Consider the following 11295-nt stretch of genomic DNA (forward strand, 5'->3'; position numbering starts at 1 on the left):
ATTTTATTAATTGTTTTCCAAATTCTTTTTGATAGAATTCTAAATTATAATTATATAGTTATAAATTACGATAGAACTTATAAGATGTTGACATTTTTTTATAATTTTATAAACATCTATATATTTATAAATGTTAAAAAAGTAACAAAATAAATAAAATAAAAATAAAAATAAAATAAAATAACAAATTTATGAAGACATTGTTTATTATAACATTTCTTTTCATATATATATATATATATATATATATATATATATATATATAATTTGAACAAATATATTTTATAAATGTTTTATAAACTAATGCATTGTTAAGTATATTACTGTCAGCAAACTGGCCAGAACAACAGATTTATTGATGAAAGGGCAGCGGGATGAAATTTAAGGAGGAGTCATTTAAGGGAGGAAAGGAATTCAAGTCTCTTAGCCGGAGGTAAGAAGACTGTCTTATTTAGGTGATCCAGTGGAGCATCTCGGGATAAGTAAACACATCTGGTGCACCAGGGCTGTTGACTGTGATGGTGACTGAGATGGCGACTCCCTGACAATTACACATTCAAAACATGTACCTGGCTGTATATCACTAATAGCTGTTTTTGATCTTGGAAAAATTAAATGCAATTACTAAATATTATGATTAAATGTGTCATAAAATATATGCAGACAAAGGACATGGTGTGTTTATTCATCAGCTATTCCTTCTCTGTGCTCCACATTCTCCGACTTTTAATGTTTAGACGCACTGTCTCTGAGCAAACCACTGGGGAATGCACTTAGGGAAAGTTGGCTGGAATGTGCTACAGGTCAATCGCTGGGAGACCTTCAGCTGAATCGTAAATGGCTGGGTCAAATGTGTGTAAGAAAGCTAATGGAATTACTCATTTAATGGAGCTGGTAGTAGAGCAGGCGAGCAGTGCAGCCTAACACCGTGAAGACAAAGAGAGCAGTGAAGAAAATCTGTCTCATTTTATTAAGAACGGTCTGTATTCAAACATTGTTAAAACTGTGTCAGTACAAACATTTGTTTAAGATAAAAATAAGGAGATCACAACATCACGCTCTGAAGTGAACAAGAGCTCTGCGGCCCCGGAGCCAGACAGAGGGAATCAAAAACGTGACTTCGTTGACGTATGTAGCTGAAGACGTGACTCATAAGCAATCACACAATGAGATTATTGTGCCCCTTGGCTAGGCTAGAAATGCAAAAATGCTATTTTTTGCTGTTGCTAATTTTTCTCTTTTCATTGTGTGCATGCTCAGTTCATTTGAGCTGAAGCACCATATATAGGAGAAAGAGAGGGCAATAAGGAAAATCTACATTTTACTAAAAACATTTATATTCAAATGTAAAACATCTTTTAGATTACATCAAATGAAATTACTCACTTGTGTGCTTTGTTTTCTCTTCTCCTTTTCTACTGTATCTATAGGGCTTAAATCAAACGTGTGTGTGTGTATATACATACATACATACATACACACACATACACACACACACACACACACACATATATATATATATATATATATATATATATATGTGTGTGTGTGTGTGTGTGTGTGTGTGTGTGTGTGTGTGTGTGTGTGTGTGTGTGTGTGTGTGTGTGTGTGTGTCTTGCCTGTGAACAGAAACAGAAATTTTTTAATCTAGAAAAATGTGTTGATTTTAAATGTCCTTTAATAGGAGTGCTCAACAAGGTCATGTGCTACAATCCAGAGACAAACACTGCGTTTGTTATTATCACAACTTATCATACCGACACAGCTTGTTATACTATTCTCATATGCTTTCAATATATTATTCAGCCGGGGAAAGATCCAACAGAGCTTGTTTAAATATACAAGGAATTGATGATGGATGGGTTATCAATATCTCACTTTTTTGAATGAAAGAAAGAAATGACAAACGTGCAGTTTAATCTCTTCTTAATACTCCAAAGCAAAGGTCAGCTGAGTAACTAACAGCCACATAAAAAAAATCTAGCTGTCTCTAGAATAAGACGTTCCTCAGAAGATAAGATTGACTTCAGAATGTTCTTTCACAGTCATTTAGCCTCACAAAAAAGTTGCATCAAGGTTAGAATGACCTTGTGAATGTTCCTTGCAAATGTAGCCATTTCGATTTATTCCAGGGCACAAAGGAGAAGAAATACATATTGCGTCTTTCCCCAATAGTGTTCAATCAAGCCAAAGTTAGTGGCTGGCCATTTATAACTTTGACATGAGGGTATGACCACCTTCATGAGAAGTGAAAATGGGTAAAATTAGTTCATGAGTCCTTTATGTGCAAAGGGAGTGAGTCAGCAAAATTTCACTCCTACAGAGGATATTTCAGCGAGTAATTTGTGTTCATTCACAATATCCATTGTCATCTTATCAATGCTGTCAGCTCCTCTGAACGTCCTCGTCACATGGCAGTGTGTCAGTAAAACAGCACACTTACAAATGTAAGGGGTGGGGAAGGCAAATCATAAACAATACATTGAGTATTTTTCATTTGTCTTTTCTGACATTTATATTTTGCCAGGGCTCTGTGTGGGCAGAGCCTTAGGATGTTATTTGAATAACATTTCTGCACCATTGCCTCTCCCCAGCACACTGTGCATGTGGCCACTGACTTTATACACTGAAAATGTCACTGGACGTGGAGGAGGTTTAGAATATATAGGACTAGCTGGAGACCTATGTAAAATATGTTTGGGGTGACATAAGCCAATTCAATTTACCAGAGGAGGTCTGTATGATAGCTGAAGTCTTTTTATTTTTATTTTTTTGCTTTAGATTTTAAAGGAACAGTTCCCCCAAAATGAAAATTTTCATCTGAACAGATTTGGAGAAATTTAGTAGCATTGCATAACTTGCTCACCAATGAATCCTCTGTAATGAATGAGTGCCATCAGAAGGAGAGTCCAAACAGATGATAAAACATCACAATAACATCACAACATGACTGTAGTTCAATAAACAATTAACAATATACCAGTCCATAATCCATAATAATGCTTCTTTCAGTGCAAAATCCCATATATTTTGAGCTTTCACATCAAAATCTACCAATATGTTTGTTTAGAACTCTTTTAGACTGTTTTGGCTTGTAAATGGTGCATGTTGTGCTTATATTTCTCTTATAATTCAGATAAAATGACTTTTTTTACTGAAGCAAGTATAATATTATGAATAGATGACTCGTATTTTGGCTGCAAGCAATGGTTTGAAGTTAAAAACATCTTACCGACTGTATTTGTTTCTTAAACACACATTCGATTTGATTCACAGGACGTTTATTGAAGGAGTCCTGTGGATTACTGTGATGTTTTTATCAGCTGTTTGGATGCTCATTCTGACAGCACCCATTCAGTCATCCATTGGAGAGCAAGTGATGTAATGCTACATTTCTCCAAATCGCCAAAGATATAAACTCATCTACATTGTGGATAACCTGAGGATGAGTACATTTTCATCTATTTTTTTTTTATTTTTGGGTGAACTATTCTTAGGCATTTAAAAAAAATGAGAACAAACATAAGGGTTTTAAGTTTTAATCACTTGAACTGGTTTATGGGTTCTAAGTTACTTTTTAATGCAACATGGCAAGGCTGCAGTATTAGAGGAACAAAGGGCCCATGGGTAATGGCCTAGCTGTGCCTGAGGCAAACTGATCATTGCGTACTCTTAGCATCTCTGATTCTAACTGTCACTGACATTTCACACATGCTTTATAATGCATTTTTATCTAAGTGCACATATTTGAATGCTAAATTAAATATTTTTGGCTTACCTAGATGCCAATTGAAAAAGAAAATAATTCTTTCAGCGAGGTTGCATTATATTGTCATACTAACTTGTTATATTTTTGTTCATGACTTTCCTAAATTACACAGTTGAACAGTGTATGGTTAACCACATGATTTTTTTTTCTTTCCAACCTCATTAAAGAGACCCATCCCACCCCAAATGCAATGATTCAAATTCAGTCCATTTTATTGATCTAGATTTATGTTTTATTTCAAGGTGTTTCCAGTCAGTCCATGTCATATAAGAAAACTGCGGAAAATAAATAAAAAAAATGAGAAATGGTTTCACATTACATTTTTCTAAATAAATGATTTGCTGGATCTTGACATCTCTGTGTGCTTACAATCCCACCTCCCTGCTCGATGAAAGGTGGCTTTCATCATATACAGTAAAATAAAAACCTTTTTTTTTAAGGGCTTTATTATTGAATGCACACAGCTGGTCTGAGTGTCCTGGTATTATCTGAATCCATCCAGTTGTATATGCATTTTTTTTTTTTTTTTTTTTTTTTTTTGGAAGCAGATAAACTTCACAGATAAATAAATACACAAGGAAAGAGCTCTACCTCTTCTTGTGCTGTACTGTCCCGCACTGGGTCCTTTAGTATTAATGCCTTTAGAGCAGTTCTTTAACAATCAATATCTGCATATTAGCATCCGTTAAACAGCACCGTTCACTGTCTAATACATTTGCATTTCAAGATCTTCTTGAATGCGTTCTGGAAGTCTTTGTTAAAGTACGCGTATATGATGGGGTTCAAAAGTGAGTTGGAGTATCCGAGCCAGTTAATGACCGCCCTCAACCACTCGGGCATGAAACAGTCTTGACAGAAAGGCCAAAACAAGCGCCACAATGAAGAAGGGCAGCCAGCAGAAAATGAACGTGCCCATAATGATTCCCAGAGTCTTAACCGTTTTGCGCTCTCTGGCCAAAGCCACTTTGCGCTTCGCTTCCGTGTTTTTCTCGTTTCTGCTCTCGAAGCACGGCTGAGGGTTGTTGGGCAGGCTCAGGTGGTTTCTGGAGACGGTCTGAACTTCTGTAATCTCGAACGACTCTCCGTCGTCCAAGTGTTTCAGTCCTCCGTTTACGCAGGAGCTCGGCTGCGGCTCCACGCTTCGCCTCCAAGTTTTGTTCACCTCGCCGATCGCTTTCCTCGGGAACAGCGCCGGAGACACTGCCAGGCATTTGTCCGCGATTTTAGCTTTCTCGGTTTTCTTCACAGTTTTCCTAATGCGAAATCTCGCCGCTCGGAATATCCGCCCGTAGAGGACAAGCATGAGGATGAGGGGGATGTAGAAAGCTCCAAAAGTCGAGTAGATGGTGTACCCGTGGTCTTGGCTGATTGTGCACGCGTCGGGATCAGCCCGGTCCTCTGGTTTCCTCCAGCCCAACATGGGAGGAATGGAAATGGAAAATCCTATCAGCCAAGTGAGGCTGATCAAGATAGCCGCTCGTCTCGGGTCCTTTTATTTACATAGTCTATGGGATCGGTGATGGCCCAGTATCTATCCAAAGCGATTGCGCACAGGTGTAGGATGGAAGAGGTACAGCACAAACACATCTAGGGAAATGAAAATATCACACATCTCCTGTCCCAAAGTCCATTTGTTCAGAACCTGATACAGGGCTGCCATGGGTAGCACTAGAACCGATACCATGAGGTCTGTGACGGCCAGGGAACCGATGAGATAGTTGGCCACATTCTGAAGCGATCTCTCCAAAGCGATGGCAGCGATGACACACGCGTTTCCCAATATGGCAAACAGAATTAACGCGGCCAGGAAAAGTGAGCCGATTATTTGGTAACTCAAAGCAACTTGGCCAGCTGTCGTCGCGTTCCCGCTCCAGTCTTGGCTTTCTGTGGTATTGGTGTAACTCTCCATGGTGAGAGCGGTGACTCAGAGACAGTCCCTCGCACCGGTCACCTCGCTGCTCTGAAGACGCATGGCGAGCTCCGGGCTGAGGAAGTGCCGCACGCTCGAGCTGCTATCATTGGCGCTCAGTGACGAAGTGAATTCATTTATACGAGTCGTGCTAAGTGCGTCAGAGATGGCTGAGAAGAGGTTGGCGCGCGTACTTTGCAGAGCGGCCGTGCAAGCTTTACAGCAGGACAAAGTTGTCCTTTCGTTTTTGCAGAGTTCTAGTACAATATGTTTTGAGATATTCAACAGTTTCTGTTATAAAAGTTGCGCATGCAAATTCAACAACTTGCTCCGTCCGGTAAATGTATTATTATTATTATTATTATTATTATTATTATTATTATTATTATTATTATTATTATTATTATTATAGTTTTGCAGTGAAAGACTCTTTCAATTAATTTGATTTTCGTTGCAGATAAAGAAAATCTGCTTGAAATCTGAAACTTGAGACAAATAAATGTGTATAAGATAATTCAGATATAATAAAGATAATCATGACGAAATGATAAAAAATACAGTTCATATAGCTAGGTCTGACGAATGAATTACAATAAATAAAAAATGTGAATACAAAAAGTGTCATAGGCTATTATATGAGCATTACACTCTAAAAACTCGTAACCTGCAATTGTTACCTTAAAGAGTTTTGATTAACAAAAAAAATGAGTTTTGCTTGTATTAAAGTACTTAGTTAGATACTTAGGTATACTTTGGTAGCCTAAAATAGCTGTTCTTTTTTAGGTTTCCATTTTTTTCAGTAACATATAATGACAGTTCAATATTTTGGATATCACAAACCTTTTGAAGATTATTGGATTGATTGTAATACTGTACTCTACAAGACTATTACCTTTGTTGCAGAGATGCATCGGGAAAATGAAGTTTCAGCACCGCGGACAGTTCCATGAGTTCCCCAGAACGGAAATCTGCTGCCATCTGGTGAGAACATGGCAAAAAGATGAAAGAACATAACGAGAACGGATTGTGGAACGAGACCCCTCTTCCCAACGATTCAGACCACTCTTAACTTCATGCAGCATAGACTTTGCTTCCCCAACATCATTTAATACGGATTTTTTTAATTGTTATTTATTTTTTTACTACGGCTATCGCAAAGCTATCAACATGCATAATTAATAATGGAAAAATTGCGACAACGAGCTTACGTAACCTTATGTAATGGCATTCGACTTGCAGGTGGCTTTGAAAACGTGCCAAGTTGTGAGAGGTGTGCGAAACAAAAAACTGAGAGAAAAAAAAAATAACGAAAGTTTGCAGAGGTCCATTAAAGACACATCACTAATTTACTCTTTATGCCATTTACTCTGAAGGACATAAGCTAAAACAGATGTTTGCCGCATTAAAAATATATATATATATATATTATATATATAATTAAAAATATATTATTATTTTTTTATAAACTTATTAATTTGCTTTGCTTGCCATTAAGAGTTCAGATATCTTTCACTTTTTTACATTTATCTTTTATCCGTTTCCATAAATTATAATTGTTTAACTAAAATGATTGTTTAAAACTTGGCCTTATAACCTAATGACTGTACAGAAAGAGAAAAAAGAAAAAGAAAAATGAAGCATCAAGTAGAAGCCACACATGCAAACTGTATAAAATGACCACAGATTTTGTTTCAGTCAGCGTGACTGTCATATTCCCATATGCTGCCAATTGTTCAGACAGAAAAAGAGCTGACGGTGTCTGCTGAAAAAGGATGGTCTAGTTATTTCACCTAATTTTGCCACCCTTATAACACAATGCATGCATTGTGGGTTGTTTGAATTCTATAGGCCCCCAGAGACAATCGGGTCGCTGAACTGCCACTATTTAGGGGGCTTTACCTTTGTCAACAGTGCAAAATACCTCAGGGGGCCAGTATGTTCCTGCTCACCTCTTCAACAATGAATTCAAATGTTTCCTGGTCTGCTGTAGAGTTGGGCACAGTGGGGTGGGGGGGGTGTTTCAGTTCAACAGTGAGTTATCCGATCTGAGATGGACTCACATGGAGAAGAGGACCTTGGGCGCACGGCGGAGGCCTTGTGTTTGGAGGTCAGGCCTCTGCAGAGGGACAGACTTGGAACCAGACTAGCCCACAGGAAGACTTTCAGTCTGGACTACACAAATGCCCACCAGGTAGTTCATTACAGGGGGCAAAACTCCCCACGAGGATACTCTGATCTGCACTTTCCAGACTGTGATCTCCAGGCAGGGCATATGCTGAGGTCCACAGCCAGACAACAGGCCTCCACATCCCCATGCCATAGGACAAGCCCTCCTCCCTATGGCAGGACTGTGATGCTTTCGAGGAGGTCTGATCTAGATCCTGTTATGTCGGATATTATTAGAGGCTCACGCATCTCTCGTGAGGATCAGGAAGCAGGCAGCTCCTTCAACCGCAGAGCTCCTCTGATGTCTCTCAGCAGCTCTGAGGAGGAACAGGAGGCTGGAGAACAGGCTGGCAGAGCTCCAGCAGGGCTCAGCGTGACTTCATCCCTGCTAACACCCACTCCCACTGGGGAACGCAGGCTGGGTAAGAGAGAGAGGAAGCAACTGAAGAGCCTGAGGAGGAGACAGAGGAGGAGAGAGCTCTGCAAACAGAGCCAGCAGCAGGAGAACGTGCAGGTGAAACAGAAACGCAATCAAGCATGAGTTTACAAATGAGTTTACATTTTAGACATGATGTATGAGCTGTAATAGGACTAAAGCTTTTCTGTCAGAATATTAGCCCTTTTCAGCTGCTTTTCTAGAGAAGTGAACACTGGCGGCAAATGAAGATAAGAAAAACTTATTTGCAATTTTAAAGTCTCTATCAAATGTGATACAAATGAGTCAAACAATGAAACAAAATAAAGACCATAGTCATTGAATCAGTAATGCTTTCTGTTAAATTAGAGCCTAAGATTTAATTATTATTAAAAAAAACTTTGTCTGTTTAATAAATACAATTTATTCAATTGATTTATCATCAGCTTTTCAAGTGCTGATGGAAAAAAATAATCATTAAATAAATAATAATGTAAATATATATATATATATATATATATATATATGTGTGTGTGTGTGTGTGTGTGTGTGTGTGTGTGTGTGTGTGTGTGTGTGTAATATTGTATTTCATTAGTTTATGTTGATGCCACATGTGTATTGTCTATATTTACTACATATTTCCTAAAATCTTACATATTATATATATATATATATATATATATATATATATATATATAAGTTATAAATGTTTATTGACTTGGTTAAAATATAATCAGGGGACTACAGTATTACTGTTATGATATATAAAACCTAAAACAAGACAAAGCATTTATCACCCAGAAAAAGGCACCAAACTAGTAAAAGTCAAAGAGCTGGATGAGAGTAAACTTAGAGGAAAATAAGTAACCTTGATGTGCAGAAATTATAATAATAATAATATATTACTTTTATGATTTTGTTCCTTTGTTTTGTCTTGTTTCTAAAGACTGATTGATTTCTACATTGTAACAGACTATTGTTCTTCAAATATTTGTTTTTTCAAATTATTCTTTATTTTGTGATAATGGTCAACTGGCTGTACATCATTTCTTACATATATTCCTATATTCATATGTTATTTATTACTTCCTTTTTTCTTTAGCACATTATAAAGCAGAATGATCACCCACAGATAATTCAGAATTGATCATTTTCCAGCAGAGGGCATCTTTCAACAATCAACAGATTCTGCATTAGTGGTTCTGAATATACTGCAATAAACTCATGAGCATTAATGCTCACTCTATCAATGATGTACAATTTCAGTTAAAGCCAAATTAAAGATTTAAAATGATTGTAAAAATTCAAATTAATTCTCTCCACAATGATTTTGATTATCCTTTAATGCAACAACACCCCAAAGTGTCTCCTATGAAATCAAAACCCACAGAAGACAGCTCTTAGAAAGTGCTAGTCCTTTAATACCTGGCTTTGGTCTGATTATTAGTATTCAAATGCAAGTAACATATTTTCCTCATTCATTTGTCATTGTCCACAGTCTAGAAGTGGGGTGGGTTTTGATTTGGCAGACAAAGGACCCTTACATTATCCATTTATATAAAAATGTTTGACTTTGCTTTATGCCCTAACAGGTTCAGTGTGAGATGTTGAGGTTAGGATTCTGGCGTCCACAGGAAGCGTTTCTGGGTTGTCAAGTGGGGATGTGCAGGATTTTATGAGATGTGTATTTGGTGATAAAGACACACCTAGGGAACAAGGGGCATAGGCTCTGGAGGTCCCCATGGGTGGGAGAGCTGTGATTATGCAGACAGGCCCTGTGCACCAGAGGAGTCATGTGTGTGGACACAACACCTCTGGGTGCTGCCTGGGACACAATCCAAAACAGGACAGTTCAGGGAATCTTACCGTGTGTTTGACAGTCCAACAAGTCAAAACACTGTTTATGCGAGCCATCAGCATAACACTGCAAGCGATTCTACCTAGTAAAGGTGAAGCTCAGCAGATTGTTGAGTTTAATAGCAGCTCTGAGTCATCTCTTTTGCTCTCTCACTCTGCTGAAGAGCTCTACAGGGAACCCATCTAGCAGTAGTGAGGACGAGGAGCTGCCCCGGCCGGGATCGTGAGGCTATATCTGTGCTGTGTGTCTGGATGTCTACTTCAGTCCCTACATTGTGCCATCCCTGCAGCCACGTCTTCTGTGAGCCTTGTCTGCGGACCCACTGGCCAAGAACTGCCCCACCAACACACCCTGTCCATTGTGCAGAACCACCATAACACACGTCTTCTTCCAGAAAGTTTGTTTCAGAAGAAAGCCATATTACAGTTTCTGTTATCTTTTTGCAAATATAATAGTAGTAGTAGTAGTAATAATAATAATAATAATAATAATAATGTAATTTTCAGGAATCTCTTTGGGAATTTCACAAAAACAGCTAACATAATTTGTCAAAGAAGTCACCCAAGAGTTATGAATAAAATCCTGAAATAAAATAAAATTAAATAAAATTAAATTAGGCTCACACACAACTTTAGCTAATGAAAATAATAATAAAAATAGCTAGCTAACAGAAATTGTTTTTCTAATTTATTATTATTATTATTATTTTATTATTATTGTTATTATTTTTATTATTATTGTGATTTTTCAAATATGTCGCAAAAAAAAACGGATGCTAATAATATTTTTATCATTATTTATTGTTGTGATTTGTATTTTTATTTTTGTAATCTTATTTGGAAATTTGTCAAAAACCACCTAATAATAATTACATTATTAATTATTTTTAAATATTACTGTTATTATTTAAAATAATAATACTTTTTTTTCTCCAAAGCTCAAAGGAACTCCATAAATATGAAAACAAAAAAATGTTTAACAGAGCGTATACATAAAAGGTTAGCAAGGAAAGAAGCAATGCATAATACGAAAGAACATCAAAAAAGAGAGAGTAGCAAAATAAAACAAAAGAGCACAACAGATCTTCTCACTTTGTAGTCCTAAAACCCTGAAGACAATTAGGATTAACAAGCAATCGATTTCTTCAGGAATTTCCAATGGGTTTAGATTGCAGTTTA

The 11295-nt window shown here is 37.2% G+C and overlaps 1 protein-coding gene and 1 pseudogene across 1 annotated transcript; one reads left to right on the plus strand and one right to left on the minus strand.

Moving 5' to 3' along the window:
• Positions 1–4282: 4282 nt before the first annotated feature.
• Positions 4283–5958, minus strand: LOC113077250 (5-hydroxytryptamine receptor 1A-alpha-like; annotated as a pseudogene).
• A 1281-nt stretch (positions 5959–7239) lies between these two features.
• Positions 7240–9524, plus strand: LOC113077251 (E3 ubiquitin-protein ligase RNF180-like). Its single transcript, XM_026249700.1, has 2 exons — positions 7240–8358; positions 9362–9524. The coding sequence occupies exons 1-2, from the start codon at positions 7729–7731 to the stop codon at positions 9404–9406; spliced, it is 675 nt and encodes a 224-aa protein (XP_026105485.1). The 5' UTR covers positions 7240–7728; the 3' UTR covers positions 9407–9524.
• The last annotated feature ends 1771 nt before the right edge of the window (positions 9525–11295 follow it).

This window comes from Carassius auratus, unplaced genomic scaffold (assembly GCF_003368295.1).
Source record: "Carassius auratus strain Wakin unplaced genomic scaffold, ASM336829v1 scaf_tig00022051, whole genome shotgun sequence".
NCBI lineage: Eukaryota > Metazoa > Chordata > Actinopteri > Cypriniformes > Cyprinidae > Carassius > Carassius auratus.